Source organism: Lepidochelys kempii, chromosome 2, assembly GCF_965140265.1.
Source record: "Lepidochelys kempii isolate rLepKem1 chromosome 2, rLepKem1.hap2, whole genome shotgun sequence".
Classification (NCBI taxonomy): domain Eukaryota; kingdom Metazoa; phylum Chordata; order Testudines; family Cheloniidae; genus Lepidochelys; species Lepidochelys kempii.
The window spans coordinates 6,594,318-6,618,787 of NC_133257.1; the positions used below are offsets into that span (position 1 = coordinate 6,594,318).

At 46.8% G+C, this 24,470-nt stretch overlaps 1 protein-coding gene across 4 annotated transcripts in view; it reads right to left on the minus strand.

The window, feature by feature from the left end:
• The window catches only part of ADGRB1 (adhesion G protein-coupled receptor B1), a 372,262-nt gene that overhangs the window by 168,400 nt on the left and 179,392 nt on the right, over positions 1-24,470 (minus strand). For 2 of the 4 annotated variants that reach the window (XM_073329982.1, XM_073329980.1), the window contains exons 4-7: positions 21,160-21,267; positions 8,948-9,112; positions 7,062-7,226; positions 2,287-2,451 (exon numbers count right to left, since the gene is read on the minus strand). In XM_073329982.1, the coding sequence (XP_073186083.1) occupies positions 2,287-2,451; positions 7,062-7,226; positions 8,948-9,112; positions 21,160-21,267 (603 nt within the window). The remainder of the gene's footprint in view (positions 1-2,286; positions 2,452-7,061; positions 7,227-8,947; positions 9,113-21,159; positions 21,268-24,470) is intronic. The other 2 variants (XM_073329983.1, XM_073329984.1) reach the window with 2 other exon arrangements.

Genomic DNA, 24,470 nt, shown 5'->3' on the forward strand with positions numbered 1-24,470 from the left:
GGACCATTGGTCTGACCCAGTGTGGCTGTCCTTATGTTTCTATTTCCAATTACCTGAGACATCCAGGCTTCCTGACTCATCTCACCCTGGGCTAAGATTTTGGGGTCTGGCTGTGGAAGCTCTGAATATAGACAGGGACAGGGACTGTCTGCCATTTATATTAGAGAGACAAGGTGGGTGAGGTAATATCTTTTATGGAGATATTTCTGTTGGTGAAAGAGATCAGCTCTTACAAGGCCTCTGGGTAAGCTCAAAACCTTGACTCTTCTGTTTTTCACCAACAGAAGTTGGTCCAATAAAAGATCCTACCTCATCCCTCTTGTCTCTCTCATATCCTGGGGCCAACACAGCTACCCCAACACTGCATGCACTTATATTACCATTTAATAACCAAAGTCTACAGCTTCAGTGCAGTACAATGACCATTTCACAAGCAGACAGACAAAGATTCCCTTCATCAGTTTAGGAGGTACCAACAAAGCAGATTTAGAGAAGCAGAGAAACCACACAGATACAGCCAAGAAGCCCTCCTCCAGCTGTTGTGTTATTGCCCACTTTGGGTTTCATTTTGAGTGAAATTCGCTCTTGTGCAAGAAGCTACCTCAAGGCCTACTCACCATGTAAGTGCAGCATAAACCCTCAAGAACTTAAACTGGCCACATTCCTTCCTGGAACAAGTCACCTGTTTTTACATTCTGGGCCTCGCATGTAAAAGATTTTGGCTGCAGTTTAACTGTCTTTTCTCAGTGCGTATGGTTGGTTCACATGCCTTGGAAATGGGATTTGCAAGCGCTCTGAGAAATGGACTGTAAGGTTGTCTAGTTCCATTGTAACTTCTCTGAGTGCCTCTGCGCGCTCTGTGGACATGCTGCTTCGTAGTTCACTTCTTACTATTAATAATGACATTTAACATCTTCAAAGCACAGTACAACTGCTAATTAATCCTCCCAACGCGGCTGTCAGGTAGGGAAATATCCTCTTCATGTCACAGATGGGGAATAGTGCGTTGCCTGTGGCCATGCCGCAGCTCAGTAACAGAATGAGAACTAGGACCTAGGAGTCCTGAATCCTCATTTTAATCACATTTTAGCAAATCATTTAGGAGGCCTAATTTAACAGGATCCTGGGAGGTGAGGGATTACTTTTCTTCTTTCCTTAACTGTGGAAGAACACCATTATCACAAAGCATATGCTGTGCCACAGCCTCTAGCCCTTTCTACACCAATGTTAACTGCGCTTGCAGTTTGGGCCGTGTCCCCATGACACTCTAACAACAACTATGATAACAGAAGCTCAGCGACTAAAAAAAGATAGCAGGGCCTATTGGTCTCAGTGTAGGAAAGGACAATGCCCTGCCTAAGCTCTGCTTTGTGATTGTGGTGTTCTGCTGCTAGAGAAAGTAGTCCCCCAAGGACCTTCTGATATTCTCTGAGGAACAGCACCCCTGCAAAGCCCTCAGTTAAGCCCACCTATCTAAAGGGTGACTTTGAACCTTTAGTGATGTGGAAGCCAGGCAGCTGAATTCTCTTTTGCCAGAAGCTGGGAATGGGCGACCAGGGATGGATCACTTGACGATTCCCTGTTCTGTTCATTCCCTCTGGGGCACCTGGCATTGGCCACTGTCAGAAGACAGGATTCTGGGCTAGATGGACCTTTGGTTTTACCCAGTATGGTGGCTCTTATGTTCTTATGTTCTCTGCTATCCCACAAGCCCTTCTTAGTAGCCTGCACAAAGCCCATTCCCTCAGAGAGCGGCGAAGCGTACCCAGACCGAAAACAGCCGACTCCAGAGAGTCAGGGTAAGACAGATGACTGAGACCCACTGGTATCAAGCTTCTCCGACATGTGCTTCCATTCTGGTTTATGTTCCTTTCTGAAATGGTCTGTCCTAGGTCCTATCCCCCATGACATAAAATCAGGGTGGTTATACCTAACTATGAAGGGCTGGTCACAATGACCTAGAAGCCACGGATCTTGCTCCCCAACCAGCCTCACAGCCTAGTCACGGTGAAGGTTCAAACGTGTGAATACTATGTCAGTTTCAACCATAAATTGGACAAGGAAACAACTAATATAAAATAGGAGGAGTGTGAAAATACCATAGAGACATAGAAAGAATTCCATAGAAGAGATTTAATGGATAAGGGGGGGTAATTTTTTCAAAAGCACCAAAGTCACCGAGGAGTCTAAGTCCCATTGACTTTCAATGCGATTTCAGTTCCTAAGTCATTTGAGAAATGGGACTTAGGTACTTTTGAAAATGTTACCAGGTCATTTGCCACTGACCTGGACATTGCCGTAGGAAGCAATCTCTGGTCTCCACCCAGTGCCCCTGGCACTCTGCTCCCCCATAGGAAGGTCCGTTGCACTCCCGCGTTCGCTGCTGGGTGCCGTTGGAGCAGGTTGTAGAACAGGGACTCCAGCTCGACCACTCATTCCAGTTCCCGTCCACTGAGTGGCCCAAAGGGAGAAAAAGAGACAGAGAATGTGAAAATCCCTTTCACCAGGAGTGAGGCCTGTTCCGCAAGACCAGGCCAGTGAAGCGAAGGTTCTGTTGCACTGGACACAATGCAGTGCTCCAAAGCAGAGAGAGCCATCCTGCATGGACTGACAAAGAGATGTAGACAGGTACCCCAGAGAAGGAGAGCTCAAACTCTGCCCAACCAAGGGTTGCAATACCAATTCATCTGGAACCTTAGGAACACAGGCTATGACAGTATCACATGACATGACATGTGATATTATAACATGGCATACAATAATCCAAACTTTTTGACTTTCATAGTAATATTAAAAATGATAATATAAATATAACGTAACAATCAAAATGATAAAGTAAAAAATACCCAGCTATTTTGACCCAATTGAGATAAATTGTTCCAATAATTTTTCATCAAAACATTTAATCAAAACCAATATGTTCCTGTGGAAGATTTCAATTTTGCCAAATCAGCATGTTCCAATTGAAAAATGGAAAACTTGGAAAAATTTTGACCCGGTCTAGTTCAAAGTAGCATGTGTGGAAGGAAAGAAAGATGGATGGATGAACCTTAAAACTCCATCTGTCTTTCAGAGAGAATCTTTTTACAGGAACTCACTATTATTCAATGGAATTCACTCCGTGTATCAGGACATACCCTCTAGCATGAGTGGAAATTAATAAAGATCCATGAGTATGTTTATATATATGTATCAATGCCCTTCTCTTGTTGCTGAATTAGCATTGACAGGCTTCGCGTGTCTCTGAACGGAAACATCTTGGATAATTAATGAGCAAAAAACAGCAAAGGAAAATTACGAAAAGCACAGGTTAGGAATGAAACATGAATGGATTTTATTAGCATGATATATTTTAAAGCATTCCCCAGACTGGCAGTCCTACTCTAATTAGCCCCAATCAACAGATATTTCATCTAACTCTTCTACCATTCCTGCTTTACCTCATTAGCAATGGCGGTTGTTATCTCTCTGGCTGAGAACAAGCAAGGCTCAGTGGTATCCCTATTATTAAGGTTCTTATTCTCTTCTGAACCCCATTTCTTGGAGATTTCAGCTCTCTAACGAATTAAAACTCTTTCTCTCTGGCTCATCAGTCCCAAGCGCAAATTGATTTTTTAAAAACTATTTGACATCTGGTTCCTTTTGTAATTTACAAGCTCTCAAAAGGCACCAAATTAGTCTCAGGGTCTCATTGCTTTTTGTTTGTGCACATGAAAGAAAACGTATCATAGCCAAAACGTACAATTTTAAAGTCGATGGGAGTTGCAGGGCTCAGCAGATCAGAGCATCAGGCAACTTAGTTCAGTATCTATTTATGGATTTAGGGGCCCGGCTTTAGCCACTCCAGAATAAAGGCTTTGACACACCTATGTTCATGGCATTACATAAATGCATATTAATACCAAGGAGTGAATACTAAGAGATGCTCACCATCTGCAAACCCCACTGGAGTCAATGAGGCAATTCCTCCCAGGAACTGGCCAAATAACAGTCATAATAATTGTGGAGCTGTTCCTAACTCAACGGAGCTATGATTCACACCAGCTGAGGATCTGGTCCCATGTCTCTTACAGTCCAAATAAGAAATATATTGCAGCAATTACCACAATAGCCCCCTTTGCTATAGTACCACGGCACACTGCAAGGCTAGGGGCTGTTCTTGTCACAGAGGAATGTAGCGGTTTTGGTGTAAGGGAGATAAAATGGGAACATGTCTATAGGGATCTGCCTTTGGCACCTACCAATGAAATCGTGGGAGAGGGATAAGGTCATATTATACAGAGACAGGATGGTCATGTGTTTGGATTATTCATGTATTGTATTTTCAGTAGTTTAGGAAATTAAGCCAGCAAAGCTGGCTGTGGTTCCAGGTTACATCCCTACTCATAGCTCCAATCATAAAGGGCCCCAATCCTGTAAGGTGCTGAGAACCCATCATTCCCATTGACATCACTGGGAGCTGAGGGTGCTCGGTAGCTGGCAGCTGAGACCGCAAACAGCCAGAGCTTATGAAAAGCAAATAACAGTGTATCTCATTAGAAGTTCATCTTCTAGAGTCTATGTAGATAATTTGCTTGTCCTCTCCTCTCCTTCCAAAGTGGCGCAGGGGTCACTCTGTGCCACCGACCCCACAGAATAAAGTGTCATTGTGCCATTAGCAGAGCATTGTAACCATGTGCAGTGATGAATCCTCGGAGTAGGGCAGTAATAACTGATATGACTGTCAAGTGTATAAAGCACTGACTAGCTCCCATTGTTGTGTTTCAATGAGTCCTCCAATGCAGCCCTCGTTTGGCACAGAAGAGCCAATGATTACCTTTGTGGATTAATTAAAGCTGAAAGGTTTCAATTGGGCTGCCTTTATTTGCATTGCTATTTTATTTGCAACAGTATATGTATTTATTTTTGTCAGAGCCATTAATTATGTATCAATGTTAACTAGGGATATGCTTTATTCCCCTAGCATTGCCAGCTCTGACCTCCTCAATTTGTCTCTTTATGGGAGAGCCAACTTGGTCTCTGCGAAGTTCTAATTCCAAGCAGAGACTTTAGGAACAAAGCCAGAAATCCAAGGATAGTTACCTAATTTGGGAACTGGGTAGCAAAATGTGACAGCAAATGTGGGGAGAAATTTCACAAAATTCTCACCCACACACATACACTTCCCTCCCCCCATATGGAAATATTAAATTTTGAAGACGATTTTTGTCAAAATTTGAAAAATTTCAACCAGCCCTATTTTGGGAGGGTTGGTTACAGATCCAACATTTGGACTGTGTTACTCAGAAGCTTCCTCAGGACTTGCAAACCTCTAAGCTAACATGGGCTGTTAGGATATAGATATTCAGGCCTGTCTGCAAAGGCCTATATTTTAAGAATTTAGGTGTATTCTTATCACTTGGCTAGTTATAGAGATATAAAAGAATCAAAATCACTGTCTGCTGGTGTAAGGGCCTTCTCTTACTGTGACAGTCTGAGGCCCTGTTCTTAGGCTAAGGCCTTTGGCTAAGCAACAGAGGCAGCCATAAGCTGGGAAGCGACCGGTCACCTCCTCACATTCCAACCTAGTCACATTGAAAGAAGGTGCTCTTGGGCTGTTAGGATACAATCCTGTCCTGATAGTGCCTATCGCCTCCAGAGAAGGGAAGTGCCTCAAAGATGTAAAAGGAAACTTAGTTTGATAGCATCCTGTCTGGCAAGAACTCACTTATCAATAGTTGGGATGTGAAATCCTCACTTCTGTATTGTCTTGTCATTATAGTTCCCACTTTGCTGTTGTTTGTCTGTATAATCTCTGTCTGGTTCTGTGATTGTTCCTGTCTGCTGTATAATTAATTTTGCTGGGTGTAAACTAATTAAGGTGGTGGGATATAATTGGTTACATAATCATGTTACAATATGTTAGGATTGGTTAGTTAAATTTCAGGAAAATGATTGGTTAAGGTATAGCTAAGCAGAACTCAAGTTTTACGATATAGTCTGCAGTCAATCAGGAAGTGAAGGGGTGGGTGTGTGGGTGGGGGAGATGGGAACAGGGAATGGGAGTGGGGAAATTGGAATCATGTTTTGCTAAAGGGGGAAATGGGAACAAGGAATGGGAGTAAGGAAATTGGAATCATGTTTGGCTAAGGGCAGGAATGGGAACAGGGACACAGGTGTAAGGCTCTGTGGTGTCAGAGCTGGGAAGGAGGATACTAAGGAAGGAAACTGGAATCATGCTTGCTGGAAGTTCACCCCAATAAACATCGAATTGTTTGCACCTTTGGACTTCGGGTATTGTTGCTCTCTGTTCATGTGAGAAGGACCAGGGAGGTAAGTGGGTGAAGGAATAAGCCCCCTAACATGGGCTACGTTTTGGGACACGCGCAGGGCTGATTTATGGTTTTGAGAATGGAAGCTGTGCCAAGTACAACTATTTTTATATGACCAAAAAAATAAATAAATCAGCCACTTCTCTGAGATTCGCTTGGAGGTTCTGGGTTCATTCCAACTTTAAACTCAAAGCAAAACTCAGTAGAGTGCAAATCTTTGAGAAGTAACATCTGGAAGGTGATGGGGGGCATTCACATGAGCCACTGTAAAGCTGCTAAGTTCCTCACAGCTCAAATGCTAACCTGGCAAAGTAGCTCCCAACTTACCATGTGGAATAGTGTATGAGAGGATAACAGAATCTCAGCAGTAAGACACTAGAACTAACCCTGTTCTACTTCATGTTGTTTGCCCCAGGTTACTTACTGGGAATGGGATTTCTGACCCTAAGATTGCAGTTGGTACTGGACACGTTTCCAGATGGACATCTCTGGAGACCAAAGTCCTCTAGCTGTGAGGAGAAGCAGCAGCAGTACAAGCGTTCTCTCCACTGCCCTCCACTATCCTTCATATCTGCCCTAGAGAAGCCACTTCAAGAGTATCTTAATCTGCATGCCCTCTCTGCTGATAGGACCAACTATGGAGCCAGTTACTGCCAACCTTTTTGGTGGTTTTGGGTGATGTAGAGAGCTGTCCACCAGGAATGGGGCTGAGAGCCTCTGGAGGGAATGCTCTGTTTTTTACCGCCTTACCTGGGCAAAGTGCAATGTTGCAGAACTTAGTTTGTTTTTCAGGTCCCTCGCAGGGGTTTCCACCAAACTGAGGGGGTTTGCAGGTGCGGGTTCGATCCCTGTAACCCCGCCCACATGTTGAGGAGCACAGACTCCACGGAGACCACTCGTCCCAAGTGCCGTGCACTGAAATCAAAGCAGAGGGAATAAACAACCCTTCCCGGGGAGTCTTAGTTAGCTAAAGAATCATTACATGGAACATGGTATCTTGCCCCTAGTAAGAAATCCATTAGAAACCAGCGTGGGAAGGACCAAAACAAATCAGCCAGGAACGTGCAGAGGAGAACTGCGTGGAACATTTCATGAATTGCCACCAATGGCTCTTCACTAGTTTCACAAACGTGAAAAATCCTGACGCGCTTTTCACTGACCATCCCCACCCCTTCACATTTTTGTGCTGGAGGGAAAAGGCCTTTTTGAGCAGCAGAAATACACTTTCAGAAAGAGAAAACCCTGGTGACGTCTGGACAGCTCCAATGTCAAAGGCACTAAATGCAACACCTCTGCTCATGCGACTTTACCCAATGCTTCCTCTTTTATTTCTAAACCTCCACAAGGCAACAGCCTTTTAGAAAGTTGTAGCAATGTCAGGAGGCATACTCTAAGTGCTAATGCATCATTCAGTGGTGACCCCGTCACAGGCAGTGCTAAAGAGACTTGGAATATCGAGATGGGCTTGCAAAACTCCGGTGTACGGCTGTACAAGCACTGACGAGTTACCCCTGGTAACTGCTAGAATTAGACACCACACGGTGCAGCATGGAGCTGATCAGAAACACTTTGACAAAACCATTTTCCATTGGAAAATGTAGCTCAATGGAAGCCAAAACACTTTGCAAAATCAGATCAATTTTGCTTCAGAACAAAAAACAAATTCGGAAACTGTTCAAACATCCCATTTCCATTTTCTGAATGAAACCTTTCAATTTTTTCACTTTGGAATGACTTTCTGGTTTTGAAAAAAGTATATAATATAATATAATATAATATAATATAATATAAAATTTTAAAAAGTAAAATCAAACCCAAATGTTTTCACACATCCAAAACTCATTATTTTTTTCAGAATTTTCTTTCATGGACAATTTTTGGGTTCCATTCCAAATAGGAACAACGACAGATTTCAAAATCTCGAAAACCTTTACGTAACAGACTTTTCATCCTCCACACAGGTCTGTACAGCAGTTCAGTTTGGACAGCATCCAGGAATTTGCATCCAATGAAGTGAGCTGTAGCTCACGAAAGCTTGTGCTCAAATAAATTTGTTAGTCTCTAAGGTGCCACAAGTCCTCCTTTTCTTTCAGGAATTTGAAAGTTTGTCCTAGCAGCCATTTGGGTTATAAATCAGGATAGCAATTTTAGGCTTCCCAGTACTGCTCAGTTGTAGAGCAATATAATCTATTATATTATAGAGCTATTATAATCTAGGCATAGATTATAATATAATCTATTATATTATAGAGCTATGACCTCGTGAGGTTTCTTCCAACCCTGATATTCTATGATTCTATGATATGAGTAGAAGGCAATGCTGGGAAGTAGGGGATGTGGGAGCAGGCAGAGTGGGTGAGCACAGGAGACCGGCAGTTTCTCCATTACAAATTGGTTTCTGAAACCTGACTTGGCTACATGAGAGCAGCATGGCTGTTTGGGAGACAGAGATTGCATAAGGCTGCAAACTCAGGGTCTTGGATCCTGAGCTTGGGAATGCTCATTGCCATTCTGATTTGGACAGCAGAGCAGTTCCTGGTAATGCGGGGAACATTTCGTAAGCGCAGTGTCGGGACCCCAGATCCCGCGCGCCTCCTCCTTCCCCGCAGTTTGTGCCCGTGGAGTTGGTAGCGCACCTGGGCAGACGGCGGAGTTGTTACACGGTCTCTGCTCCCGGAGAGGCCCGCTGCACTGAGTACTGTAGGAAGACGACACGCAGAACCTGGTTCTGGTCTGCCAGCCCTCCCCGCAGGTGGTCGAACACACGCTCCACGGGGACCACTCCTCTGCCGCAGGGTCACCTGTCGGGTTCAGAGCAGAAGGTGAGGCCACGGTGTCAGAACCTGGCGCGGCAACCCCGACGGTTATAGCGAGGGAGGCAGGAGACGGGGATCCGGTGGGGGTGACAGCATGTTTTGGAAAACAAGAGAAAACCCACCCAGGCTTTCCCCTTTCTCACTGGCCTCTGCCAGCCTGCATTAGTGGAGGCAGAGGGGAGCAGAGAATGAGCCCGGTGAGGACACTGACTGGAGTTGCCCAACAAGTTGTTCCTTATAATCCCTGCCTACCATCCAAAGCTCAAACTGCCCCTTTGCAGCAAAGACCTAACAGACCAAGATCGTGGCCCAAATGCCTGCGTCGCCTTTCAATACCTACCCCACAGGAAGGGCGTCAGGAAGACAAGAAGAAGCATCCCACGGGATACGAGATGGGAGTGCAGTAGAGAGGAAGAGACAGGCCTGCATATTCCCTCCATCACTCACACAACACTAATGAAAATGAATGACCCCCGTCACCTGCATTTTAACTAGGTCACTGCTCAGGACGGGATGCTGGCTACCTGACGATCTCTCAGAGTGAGCAGGTGACATGGGCAGGGAGGGAAGAGGGCATCCCATGGCTTCGATACCCTCCAACACACACGAGAACCTAGCCCCGCAGATAGAAGCCAAACAATAATCATTTAGCGAAACCTCATTTATTTCAGATAGAGTGTTGAAAATGACATCTGGGGCACCTGTAACGTACCATACAGGATCTATAACACACAGAGACAATCCATAGAGCTGGACATTAGTGAGAGAATGAGCAGAGTTCCCAGCACCCTTTGACCCAAGAGAGGAGATGAGGAATGACCAACATGCCCCTCTTCGCAGTTCCATAATGTAGGGTTAGAAGACCACCAACCACCTACCAGTGCAACACGAGATAGTTAGCAGAAGCCCCTTGTGGCATCTCCCTTTCAGAGCTAAAAGCTCTGAGTGCTAACTCACCAGACTATGATAGCCACTGACTGCTCAGGGAGAGCTTTGTGTACAAACCACTAGCAGGGTAGCTGGGCCATGGGATTTCAAGGGATTGTGGCAAACCGTATCGGACCAATCAGAGTTGGTATCTGTATATTTGTCCAGTGGTATTCTAGGAACTATAGATCTCTCTGATTCAGTGCAGGTGTTGGCTTATATTTCATCTGCTTTTGAGGATTGAAGCTATTCGGACCGTTGATGTTTAATGATGTCCCACTGTAAGGATGAAGTGAAGGCCATTGGTAACTCTGGATTTAAGAGCTACCAGTGGATGAGGACTTGTGGAGGTTTTACAGAGAACCTTAACCACAAAGCGGGATGGACTTGTCTTGATTTCCTTTGCTTGACGTCTCACTGACTCCTGCTCTGGCTGATATTGCATGGCAGAATTAAATAGGAGAGAGAAATTAGGATAAATCTTTACCTTCTACAAATTCAGGTCCATCTGTGCTGTAAAACAAAAAAGGGCTGCCCATTCACAGCACAGATGCTCCCCCCCCCCAAGGTTAGATAACAAAAAAAAGGAGAGTTTTTGTGCTTGCAGTCCTGTCTCCCCTGCTCAGTGTGAACGGGGGGGAAAGTGGGGGGACGGAGGGACAAGAAGAATACTAGATGCAACTGACCATGTTCATTAAGCCAAAAATGACCAATACCACTTTGTTCTGTTGATTTGCATCTGGAGATTAACCCATCCAACCAGTGGCTGTTCGACCAACTCTGACAATGGCTATTCTCAGTCACTGCTTCTAGAGTAATCAGTCCTTGTCTAGAGACCTTGGGACAGCAGCAGAGCATCTCTCTGCAGCATCCGATTTTGAAGTAGAGGACCCTCTGGGAGATCGGTACAAGAGGATGGGATTGTCATGACAACTGGGCCAGGTCTTTGATAACTGACGGCATTCTGACAGCCCTGTCAGACAGATACAGCGTTACTGGACTTAAAGTTCCCTAGCGGCAAGTCCCACTCCTCATGAGCAGCCTTCTCCATCACCACCACTTTAGCAGCACCCTTGCCTCCTAGAAGACGCCCAACAGCCGGTATAATATCCAGGGAAAGCTCTGCTCCAGCTCTTGGACTGCTGCTCCCAGGCTTCCCTTCAGACCTACTGCTCCAGGTACATCTACACTGCAAGGGAAGGTGTAACTGTAGCAAGGGGTAGTCATACCCAAGCTAGCTTTAATCTAGCTAGCATGGGTAATGATAGCCATATAGATGTGGTGGCCCAAGTTTCAGAGGACCAACCCAGGGTCCCTGGAGGGCCTGTACTCTGGCTGTTAGCCCACGCAGAAGCCACGCCAGCCCACCTACACTGCTATTATCACCTGTGCTCGCTAGATTTAAACTAGCATAGGTGTGCTTACCCCAGGACACGATCACACCTTTCACTCGCCGTGCAGACATACCCTAACACAGCATTAATTGGGCACTTAATGATTTGCACTGCTCAGAAAACCACCAGGGATTTTTTTTTTAACCCTGCACCAGCAATTCCCAGCTCTGCCGCACCAGTCTTTTAGCAGACAACCAAGCCAAGAGTGTAAAGACAATGACCTTCTTGGCAGGGCTGAGAAAGTTGGGTGTGGGCCAGCTGCTCTTGGGGGGAAATCACAGCAAAGCTGGCCCCTCAACTGTAGACGGTGATGGGGCTTATCTTCTTCTGCCTCAAACCTAGCTCATGCTTTTTGTACATCATCTATGCTGTTACCAAGAGGCAGACCATCCCTCTTAACTGGCTCTTTAAACACTATCTGTCTAGGCTGGAAAGCCATTTCCAAAGAGAGAGGCAGGGGAAAAGCCCGCAGTGTGACTTATGTGTTCCCTCTGTCAATTGTACGGTGCATAGAGAATGGGAAATTTAATAGTCCACTCTGCAATCTAATCATATCCCAGTGGCTGTCTCGGATGCACATTTGAAAGTGCCACATTGAAATGAGAGGTAGGATGCTGCCTTCTGTACATCATGGCACTATTAGAGGAATTAATGTCCTCTGTGTCCCAAGTTTCACCTCCTACCTCTCTTCCCCCTTTCTTATTCTGAGCATTTTCACTTTCACAGTATGGAGAGCCATGACTAGATGGGAAAGGGAATCTGGTGGGACCTTTTGCAATTATCATCACAGCTCTTGCATTTCCCCTGACCGCACTTTCTAATTCAAAAGAGTGGGTTTTTTAAAAGTTTTATCTCTGCTGGCTGGGGAAATTTGCCTGTCCAAGCCTCAAGCCCTGAAAAACAGGTTTCCACTCACTCTGGACCTGCTCCACAGAGCTGCTTAGAACCCCTGGGCATGAGGCCACAAGAAATCTTTATCCACATCCTGAGGGTGCCAATCACAGAAATCTTGCCCGTAGAATATTTTGTGCTTTTCAGGTCAGATCTTCACCTGGTGTAAATCAGTGTAGCTCCACTGATTTCAGTGGAGCGACTCTAATTTACACCATTTGCAGATCTGGCCCCAATAGTTTAGATATGTTCATATTTACTAATCGCTGCATTCCGTGTCCCTAATTAGTGTCAGTTAAATGCCACTTATTTAAGGACAAGATTCTGCCCTGATCACTGGACCAGGTGTTGAGGGGCCACCTTGCAGATGGAACCCCTGGGTAGAATTCCAGCTGACGCAGCCTGAATTCCTGCTCCGGGCTTGTAAAGAGGGAGCACTCACCCCCTGAGCTCCTCCTGCTGACAGGTCTTCAGTGCTTAACCCTCCAGCTGGGTGTCACAGTCAAAAATTAACCCTTTCCAGGGTAACAAAAGTCCAATATACCTGTTTGTCTTCAGCTCCAGCTGTGGGCCCTTTAAATTCAGCCTTTCGCTCAGGCTTCCAAAGAAGCCTGTCCCCTAATTGGGATTTATACACTTCGCCTGTGGGTGGTGGGAGTCAGGTTAGTAGAGACACACTCTGCTACTGTTTTTAGAACAAGAGGTCCCTCTGCCAGGCACCCCTTGTATAGAATGGTTTTACTTCACCAGTCACTGCTAACTAGTTTAATCCATGGTAAGCATGACGTGACAGTGGCATCTTAGCATAGTATGATCCATGGTAAGTACACAGAGTCCTGTGTTCCCCTTCCGTTAAAATATAGTTAATCACAGACCTTCTTAGAGGGGAGCCCCTAACTGGGACCCTAGGCCCCTAACCCTAAAGAAACAGCTACAAGCACAGTCACAAGTAAGCAGACTTACACACAACTTGAGTTCCAGCTTTGTTTCATTTTTTTACCTGGGAACACAGCCTGCCTGGAACTCTATGCAGCACACAGAGCTACCTAGGGCTGAATAATATAACTGCATTACATGTCTCATTGCTTCTCCTTTGTGAAAAAGGCAAGGGCATGCTGCTCCAAGGAGATGCACTAAGATACGGAAGCTGTGTTTCTTCATGTTGGAGTTTCCACAAGCTCAGGTGAGAGGGCAATGCCGTGTTGATGCCTCTACCCTCCCTCTGACAATCAAAGGGCATGCAGGCAGATTTCCTACTCCTTTTGTGCCTGCTGCATCATGAAGCAGTGGGGATGACACAACCCAATGCAACTACCTTATATAACACCAAGTCAACTGCTACTGTATAAGTAACAAGTACTTAGAAGAGGGTGCTGGCATGGAAGAAAGCTTCAGGCTATCACACAATGACAGACCAGGGTGTCTGGTTTAATGGGGGCCAGCCAGACCCCCACAAGCTATGAAGATGCTTAGCACAGTGGGGTCTGTAGCAGAAGAGTGGACTTGGAAAGCCTCAGGTGTAAGGCCTCGGAGCTGTGCCTCATGGACCACCCTGCCTGACTGGCTGAGGAGGCTTGCAGGCCAGCTCTTAAGCCGGGCAGCAGGAGCAGCTGACTGGCTGCTCCATGCACCTGCTTGCGGATTCTCCACCTCCTTGTGCCTGTCTCGTTCCAAGCCCTGCACCCAGCCTCAACCCTGCCCTGCACCTGCCCTTGCTCCAGTCCTGCCATAGCCTCACCATGGCCTCTGAACCAGCCCTGCTCCTGTGTTCTCTGACTCCGGTTCTGACCCTTGGTCCTGATATTCTGACCCTGATTCCTGCTCCAACCACTAGATCTGTTGGCCTATGACCAGGGATCCTGACAGAAGGCCCTGTAGCGGCAGCAGCTCGTGGTACGTGGAAGGATGTGTCACAGCCGCTTTCACCACGGTTAAGAGATTCAAAAAGCTGCGATGCCTGCGGGTAGAGGGGGATATCTGTCCAGGCGAGCGCAACACTCAGGGGATAAACGGGGCTCAGTGATTGCTGATGCTGAGCAATCCTAGTAATGAGTGATGGAGGGAGACCTCTGGTGTTAGGTTCGCTCCAGGGCCGGCCCTAGACCACATGGTGCCCCAGGCGAAGAGTGTCTTCGGTACCCTTCTCCCCCGCCCCCCGCATTTGTTACACTTTTGAATACCTTATTTTTATTGCGTTTGTAGCCCATTTCATGACTTTGATGCACAATCTGCATGCATGACTTATCCCTGACATTTGAGACTGACTGGTGATGCCCTGCCCCTTATATACCCACGAGAGCGTGGCTGACAACATTCTACAAGACTTGAGGAAAATGTCGTTCTCAGAAAGTCTGGAAGGTTCCACAGGATTCTACAAAGGTCCAGAACATTCTAGAAGGTTAATGAAAAATGAAGCCGCATACGGGATACCTGCAACATTTTACTTCAAATATCCTATTTTCCCTTTTGTCGCTAACAACAAAAACAGCACCCCGAGCCCAGCACCCCCCAACCCTGGCACCCCAGGTGGTCGCCTGAGTCACCTACCCCTAAATAGGGCCCTGGCTAGCTCATCCATCATCCCTTCATCTATGCCAGTGTAGGGCCCTACCATCCATCCATTTACTTCCAGGGTGCCCATCAGTATGGTAGCTGGGCACAATACACTGTTCCCCATCGTATACTCTCCTCTGTTTCATTCAGCCCAACTTTATAGGAGACTGACAAAGGGAAAGGAAAAAGGTGGGAGGGAGAGAAAAGTGGGAAACCCTGCTGACTCCATCTCCTGGTCCTGTTCTCTGCCCATGGGATAGGAGTGACTCTCATTGACTTCACTGGGAGTTATGTGTATCCTGCAGCGGCAGAATAAGCTGGAGTCTAGGACATCACTTTGCTGGGTCTAACAATGAGAAACAGTCACAGCTGCTGAGCTGTGGCCTTAGCTGCGGGTGCTGATTGTGATGCGAATTTGTCTTGGCAAACAAATTTAAAAAAAAAAAAACAACAATCAATATGTGAGTGCACACATGTGCCCAGGAAGCTTAATTAATTTCTTACAGACTGGAAGTAGCTTTGTCAGACTAGCTCCTTGTTTTGCGGAATAAGCAAAAGCTGCAAATGAATAATCTCCGATCTTCATTGTAGATGGGCAGGGCCCTGGAAATGCCTGTGCACTCAGCAGACTGCTGACAGCCCCTTTCCCAGATGGTTATGGGGAATTGCTTTCTCTCTTCCTTTTTCATTCACAGCTGCACACGCTTAGCCGAGGAGGGAGTTAGCAGAGGTGCAGATCAAGAGACTGCCAGTGTCACCACACTGGCAGCTGGCTACAGTGCTCCAAGGAAGAGGAGAAATTAGCAGCCCACCTCACGAGTTTGACAGTGGAGGAAGGCTGCTGTCAAGGGTTTGCTTCCTTAACTTCACACCACGTTCCAACTAGCAGAGCAACCAGGCTCACGCTCTGTGTCTCATCAGTTAAAGTGGCTCACGTCCTGACTTTTACCCTCCTTGCACTGCAAGATCAGAAAGAGCCAGGTCCCCACGTGTCCCACAGACATTACAGAGGTGACCTTATCCCACCTGCTCCTGCAGGTTTGCTGCTTTCAGCATATTCCCAGCAGGCCCCACAGTTCAGCTCCAGATCTGAATTGATGCAAAGTTAAAGGGTGTTTGGAGCTTGGATTTTTCCATGACAACTGCAGAGTTCCTCATTTAAAAAAAAATATATATATATAAACCATCCTGGGTGATAAATGAAGGCAAGAACCCAGTGTGTCTGGTACATCCGTGAGCACATGTTACAGGGAAGGTGCAGTGAGCCTAGTGAGTGGCAAAGCCAGGGGAGTGCTGGGCTCCTGTCTACAGGGAACAATAATTCTCTCCCATTTCACCGTGTCACAGGGGTGCTGCCCTCTGGTTGCTGGCGAGCCCAGCAGATGCCTGTTATGCATCTTAACAGGCTAATCAAATGGAAAGCCACAGCAGGTGAAGTTGGGAGTGAAGGCTGCCTGCTCACCTCTCCCCAGCGCCTGGTGGAAAAGCTTTAGCTCTTGTGTCAGATTAACAAGGGCTGTTGCTGAGACGGCTCTGGCTTGCTAAAGCCTGAGAGATCCCATGCTGTGCTGTGACTGCAGGAGCCCTGCTGACTGAATCTCCTACTTAGCTGGACTCTGGTTATATTCCCCATAGGTAGGGCTGGTCGAAAACGGTTCATCAGAATTGCTTTCCACCAGAAAAGGCTGTTTCGTCTAAACTGAAATATTTCAACAACATTCTCTTTTAAAAAACTGGCAAAAATAATTTACAAATTTTTGGATTTTTGATTCAAAACAGCTTTTCATTTTGAAATTCACTTTTTAAAATTTAAATAAAAATGGTTGAAATCAAAACCAACCGTTTCAAATGTATTGCAACAAAATGTTTTGATTGATTTGAATTTTTTTTTTTTAATTTAGTTTCACAAAAAGAAAATTGAACACTTGGAAACTCTAGTCCCTCCACCAATCTCTCTCCTTGTTAGAGAGGTAGCTTTCCAAATGCAACCTGGAGAACTGAGATCCATTTCAACCAGCCATTTCCTTCACTCTTCAAATACCAAATCCCCTTGGACTTTGCCTCCATGGATTTAGTAGTCCAGGTTTAGTTTTGCAAACAGTGAGCACTTGCCACAATATCTGGGTTCAGTGCAATATAAGGAACCATAACCATCACATCTAATAGGAATGGCTCACCATTTGAGTCACCTGAAATGGTACTGGGGCAGAGCATCGGGGAACAATCTTGTACTGGCCGAGGAGGACAAACAAGATGACCAGCTGGGACCACGTGTTTCCCATCTCCATAGCTACAAACCACACGACGAGTGACTCCTTTCTTACTAATGGTGGGTTATCTATTACTAGAACCAAGTCAGTGTTCATGCTCAGACTAGGAGGAACTCCCCCCACCCTCACCCCAAGTTCTGGAAGGGGAACTAGCTCTCAGTGGCTGTCTGTGATGGCAGACCCCCTTGTTGCAATGAGCCTTTCTCCACTCAGCAGGGTAGGGTGGTGTTAATGACAAAGGGCCTGACTCGCATCTCACTTACAGAGGTGCAAATCAGGAGGAATGCCAGGAAAGGCCATGCAATCACAGCTGCAGATGTCAGATTGGAACCAGGCACTAAGAGCCAAATTTATCCCGGCTATAAATAAATCCACTGACACCAGGGACAAATTTAACCCAGGCGATCAATTCTGTCTTCACTTACACCTGTGTAAATCCAGAGTAGCTCCCTGGAGGTGATGGTGTAAATCCAGAGTAAGTCCATTGACTTGAACAGAGTTAGTCTGGATTTACACAGATGTAATTGAGATTAGAAACTGGCCCAAGGGGAGCTTCTAGGACAATGTGCACAAGGGGATGGAAAAGGCCCTGTGGGGCATTTGCACTTGCTGCCTCTAGGGACCATCTGCAGCAACTTCCCGACAGTAGGAGGCCACCTCTGCAGGTGTTGAGGGCACAGCAGAGGCAGCGGGCGGAGGGAACGAACTGGGCACCACTCCACTGTTGATTCATGCTACTATCCAGTGACTTGTTGGCTTTGAGAGAAACTGTTATGGGCCTTGAAGGGAAATTAAACCGGCTGCAGGCTCCTGTTTAGTGCCTGCAGTGTCTCCCTCACCCTCCGGCCTTCTGCAGAACCCAAGCAGCAGATTGCTCTTTTCCTTCCCTACAAGCCTACCCGATATTTGAGTGACTCCTGCCGATCTGACATCCTCCCACTCGTCGCCTCTTCCTCATTAATCCACCCGGCCTTTGGCAAAGGCCGCTCAGAAGCAGCATGTGGGCCACGTCGGGAGGAACAGTGCCAGGTACCTGCTGGCGTTTGGTCCTTGCTCTTTGGAATTTGGTCCAGCGGCATGGTCAGATCCTCAGCGGCATCAGCGAAGCGCCACTGAACTTTCCACAGCTATGCGGGTTTACACCAGTGGAGGATCTGGCCCTCTTCTTCCTAGCACAGTTCCCCGACCCATGTTAACGGGGATATATTTATCTGCATACTCATTTTGCCAAGCACTGCTATTGACTTCCCTCCCCATCTATCACTCTTCTGCGTGCATTGCTTCCCTGTCTCCCCTTGCCTTTCACTCTGCTGTACACTGCCAAGAGAGGCTCATTTCACCTGGCGTTTAGCAACAGATCTGCCATCCAGGCCAGGTGTGAGATCCAGCTGCATTGCAGAAAGGAGTGATGTGATATTCCTGCTGCCTTAGCTAAGGGTTTGGAGAGGAAAGGTGGGTGAGGTAATATCTTTTATTGGACCGTCTGTTGGTGAGAGAGACGAGCTTCTGAGTTTCACAGAGCTCTTCCTCAGGTCTAGGAAAGGTACCGAAAGCGTCACAGCTAAATACCAGATCGAACACTTAATGCACTGGATGAAGGACACCACATGTTGTGATATCTCCACTGCTACAACAATCAACACTCCCCACACATGCTTAACACAGGGGTCCCACACATGCCTATCACAACACGTGGTGTACCTCGTTCAGTGCACAGAATGCCCTAACAACAGTGATGGGGGTGAAACCAGACACTACACTCTTGAATGAACTTTCACAGGGAAATGATAAACGAGAAGAACACCGTATCACCTGTGGGTGAACACCTCTCACGAAGTGATCACTCTATAGCCGACCTATCACGCCTGGTCCTCTAAGGAAACCTTTCAAAAGACGAGCCTGGGAGCTTAAATTCAGAATTTTGCTAAAGATCCTAAAAATCCTGATCTTAATAAAGACACTGGATTTATGGCTTATTACAAAAATCCGTAACCCACTAACTCCTTGTTTTGTCCTATAACTACAAGGGTGTTAATCGGCCATCTCACCTTGAATGGTCCCTTAGAATATGTGCTAACTACTCATGTTAAACTATCTGTTGGATCTTGTATTTAGCTGTAAGAAGAAAAGGAGGACTTGTGGCACCTTAGAGACTAACCAATTTATTTGAGCATAAGCTTTCGTGAGCTACAGCTCACTGCATCGGATGCATTGGATGAAGTGAGCTGTAGCTCACGAAAGCTTATGCTCAAATAAATTGGTTAGTCTCTAAGGTGCCACAAGTCCTCCTTTTCTTTTTGCGAATACAGACTAACACGGCTGTTACTCTGAAACCTGTATTTCGCTGCGACACTCTCAGGACCTTTCCTGGACCTGGAGAAGCATTCTGTGTATCTCAAAAGCTCGTCTCTCTCACCAGCAGAAGTTGGTCCAATAAAAGATATTCTCTCACCCACCTTGTCTCTCTAATATCCTGGGCCCAACACAGCTCCAACAGCACTGCATTAGCTAAGGGTTGTTACCGAGCTGCTTTTTCCAGCAGTAGAACACCTGAGACCATACAGAGCAAGTGACTGCAGAAATGGCCAGGGAAGTGAGGTGCAACTGACTACAATTCCCCTCCCTCTCTGCCTCACCCTTTGTCTCTCATTCTCTTTCTTGCACTTTGAATGAGTGTCCAGAAACTCAGCTTTCACTCTGAGATTCACCATCATCTCTCTAATGCATAGCCAGCTCCTTAATCACAAGACACTCTCACCAGCAGGCTGTCCAGGCAGCTCGGGTTCCTTTATTCTATCGCTACACAACTCACCACACCCACGTTGTCAGCTGGTGCAGAGCTGCTGAGAAATGGAGCAGGCAAAGCCACCACTTTCTACTTTCAAGAAAATTCAGACCACACCCTGCCCCCAGACTCTGCCCCAACACATGGGAACCTTGGAAACTCTTGCTCAGTGCTGCCTACTGACATGGGGCTGGATCCTCAGACGGCGTAAATTGGCAGGTTCTACTGACTTCAGTGGATGTAGGCTAGCTGAGGATTTGGCCCCTCTTTGTTATTCCAACCTCCCGTCCTTCCCTGCAATCTAGGTCACAGCTTTGGTGTCTCTTTGAGCCTTTTGAAAGCAAAGGCGAGAGTAAAGGCCTCAGGACATGCTTCTAACCTGCAGCTGGTGTAATCACAGGACAGGTGGGGTCCAACCATGTGGTGCCGGGAGCACCTGAAAAATGCTGAAGGCTGAAGTCAACAGATATGGAGGGAGCTCAGAACCACCCAGGCCCTAACGCAAAATCGGATGCAGAATCGTTGATCGTCCCTGTCCTGCTACCTGGGTCAAACCCAGAGCTGCAGTGCATGGGATACAAAAGTCCTGAATCCTACAACAACTTGGGCAAAAGGCGGTGGCAGGGAAAAGAGGCATGTGTCAGCTCTAGTGAACTCCTGTATTCCTAGAGCATGTGATCTGTTGTTGCCAGTATTCTTTCCTGACTGCTGGAAGATACGGGTGGAAAAACCTGTCATCTCAGTGCCACCTAACCTGCTCATACATGCCTTCCCACACAGAAGTGAATGCCTAAGGGCAATGCCCACACTGATATACTGCTCTCCCCCACCCCTACCCTCGCCTCTCCTCTGAGGTCAATGGGAATGCCTGGCATGTACATCAGCTGCGCGTTGGGCCCCTTTATGTCACCGTCAGGCCAGCTTTGGCTTAATGGACCCACTGCTGATCAGAATCATTGCCGAGCGTCAGATCTCTAGCCAGTGATTCAGAAGCAGACATCACTCCTGCTGAAGAGCAGATTGTGAGCAACACAGACATGAGTTTGGTTGACTGCATGTTTACTGAAATGCCCTGATACTATGGTGATGGGTAGCAGTACGAACCCCTTAGAAACAGTGGGATGGGGTTATGCTGACCCCAACTCTGCCTGGAAATCCAGGTCCCAGCCCCACCAAAGGAACTGGAGATTTTTGCCTTAGTTCAGAACTTACCTATTTGAGGTGCAGGGTATCCATACTGCTGCAGTTCGTCAACATCCTCTCGCTTTCTGTTATCTGTGGACCTCAGCGACTGGCTTCTGGAATTATAGCGTCCATTGGCTATGGCAAGGCAATGGGTCACGTAAATAAACCTGGGTTCACGCAGTAAGATCTTTCACTACAAAATTACATTTGAGGTAACAACAACCAACAGCAAAGCCCAGTTCGGGAGCACGGATCTCAGAGTCCCAGCACCGCTGATTTGCTTCACAGACATCACACCCCTCCCCTGTCAGTGTTAGCTCCTGAGCCAGATCATTGGCCTGGGCTGCCGTCGAACCAGGGGCTTGAGCATTTAGAGGCACTGGGACCCGTTTCATCCATCCCCTAAGCTTCACTTAATAGCTTTCAGTGAAGTGGTGGGGCTCTCATGGCCTTCTCTAGGAAACTCCCAGGAGGTATCAACAGATACCAACAGATACAGGGCAGTTTAATACTAGGCACACTAGAAAAGTGTTTGCGAACTACAAGCACCTTCATATTGGGTTCCTAAGACAAGCCAGTTTCTGTGGCTTTCCTTGTACACATTAGGGTTCTGCTGACCTTTGAGATGCATTGACAATGAGTCTCACCTCGCTCGGTAAGGCACTTTGAGCTTTACGATGGAAAGTCCTATATAGGAGCTAGATAGTGTAGTATTAGCCTAAAACTCCACCTTGCCTGGGTTATTTTCTGAGCTGCTTTTGGTCTGCAGCTATCTACAGGGCATTGTGGAGATGGGAAGGGCAGAGGGGAACTTGCAAAGGAAGGGGATTCTTCAGGATCAGAGAAGGGGAAGACACAACATTGTCAGCCTCCATCACATGACTGGCTAAGGGTAGAGACCACCAGACATCCGGTCATCGAACCCAGGAGCTCCAGAGCTAAGAGCCCCAGTCTCTACTGCTTCAGCTGAAGCACAAAAATCCTGATCCAAAGCACACTGAAACCAGTGAATGCTCCCATTGAGTTCAGTGGGCTCTGGATCAGGCCTTGTCTACATGGGGACATGCAGGAAAGTTATGCCAAATTAACTAATTTAAAGTGCAGGTTAGTTAAAACGCATTTAATCCATGTGTGGATGCTCTTATTCAGAAGAAAGTGGCCTTGGTTCACTGTAGCTTAACTCATTTCTAACTTCCCATGTTAAGCCCTGAGCACGCTGGCTGTCACCTGAAGTAGATTCATACCCTCTGTGGCATCCAGTGGGTGGCACACCCAGAACAGTGGTTTCTACATGCAAATGCCCTGAGAGAGGAACAAACAATGGAAGAGAGACTTGCTAGGATCTAAATTCTGCTTTCAGTTACCTTGGGGTAAAACTGAAATAACTCCACTGACTCTATCAGAATTATATGGTGTAAGGGAGAACAGAAGTTGGCCCTTGCAATCTAAGATTGGGCAACCAGTTTGTTTCCAAACAGAATATCCCGGACAGAGGGTCGTTCTGCCTGAGGAGACACAACAGCCTCTTGCCCTTTCAAAACAGCACGCGTGCTACCAAGGGCTGAGAGTGGTGACAAATCCGGTCCTGGGAACCCTGGGAAAATTAATAAAGGTTAATAAGCTTCCAGGCATGTGCTGTTGCGAGTCTGTAACACCATCAGAAAAGGAAAAGCAGAGGAGGGGGAAGAAGGATGCAGAGCGTCCCTGCCAGGAGCCAGACTTCGTGTAGAGCAGGTTGGTTTGCGGAGGAGGCCAATATGGGCTGCCTAATTAAAGGCCAGTTTGAAATTCCCCCCCTTGTCTCCTTCCCCCACAGCATCCATGCAAAGGAGCCCTGGAACCAGTTTACTGTGACTTCTCTTAACCTTCCAGCATGGGCAGTCTGCCAGCAAAATAAATGAGGAGGAGGATGGACAGCGTCTGTCTGTTATCCGAGAGGAGCTCAGGTTGCCGTTAGCATCGATATCTGGATTTTGAACATCCCAGTATTCAAGTGTGTGTGGGGTTGGGGGTTTGGTAATACCCAGATAAGGGTCAACTGGAAAATCTGGATCTGGCCTCAGGTTTATATTTTGAATACTTGGAACACTCAGGGCTGTTCCAATGTGGGGTATGGTTTTGGGCCCCTACCTATATACCTACCCCCAAATCTATCCATCCATCCCCTTGTTTACCACTGCAGTCTAGTCTAGTCTAATCTACTCTAAATCCACAGTTTTGAAAGGATCAAAACCATGAGAATCTACAGCATCCCTTGGCCACCATAAGCTGCCCCCATACTCAAAACTCATTCAAATTGGGAGCAGAAGCAGGGATGAGCAGCTGTGTTTAGCTATGGAGCTTTAAACAGATTTGTTGGGAGCTCAGCAATGGACATGGTGTAAAAACCCAGGGCCATGACTTTCAAAAGCGACTGGTGCTTTTGGAAGGGTGGGTCGGTAAATAGATAGAGCAAATTGGCTTTTAAAAATTCAGTCCATTTCACTAATCTCAGGTTCTATTAGTAAGACTTTCTACGTGCAGAAATGGGGGGGGAGGAGGGGGTTATCTCAGCTGTGCCTTTTTTTTCCCCAGTCCCCCAGAAGATGCAGGTGAAATTCACTCCTGTGCAGTAGGACAGAATGAGGCCTAAGAACCATTAAATCTCTTAAAACCAGATTTTCAACAAGGCCCAGCTCCCCCAATTGGGACCCAGTTTTCACAAGAGCTAACCTCCAATTTTGTCCTAAGTGAGAACAACGGGGGATGCTGAGCACTTTTGAAAATCTGGCCCTTGGGACTGACCCAGGCGTTAAGTGGGGCCTAGATCTGGTGCCGGGTGAATCAAAGTTGAAATAGGAGTGGGATGATTACTCGTGACAAAGGTGTCTCTGACTTATTCCCTCCACAGCCGTCTATTTACTAATCTATCGACGGGGTCTCATTAGGGACACACTCTGTGCTGTTCCATTGCTTTCCCTGCCTGTCACTAAGGGATTAGTTCCCTGACAGGACCTGACATGGAGTGTCTGAGTTCTGTCTGATTAGAGTCTCCTGATGGTTCATGTTGGTCTCAGCTAAGTTATGTGATTGCTTTTGTTCCCCTGCTGACACGATAGGTCTGAGCTGCCGAATCTCATCCCAATTACAGCTGATCAGGACCACGGGTGGAAAATGTCAGCCCTTTTGCACGCTAAGGGTCTGATTCACCACTGGCTTACTCCACTTTTACACCAGTGTCACTCCATTGAAATCAAGGGGGTGACTCCAGTCTAAAATGGGTGAATCCAGCCCCGCTTTCACACGAAGCACGAACATTCCCACTGGGCCTTCTTTGGAATTGCTTTGAATGGTCATCC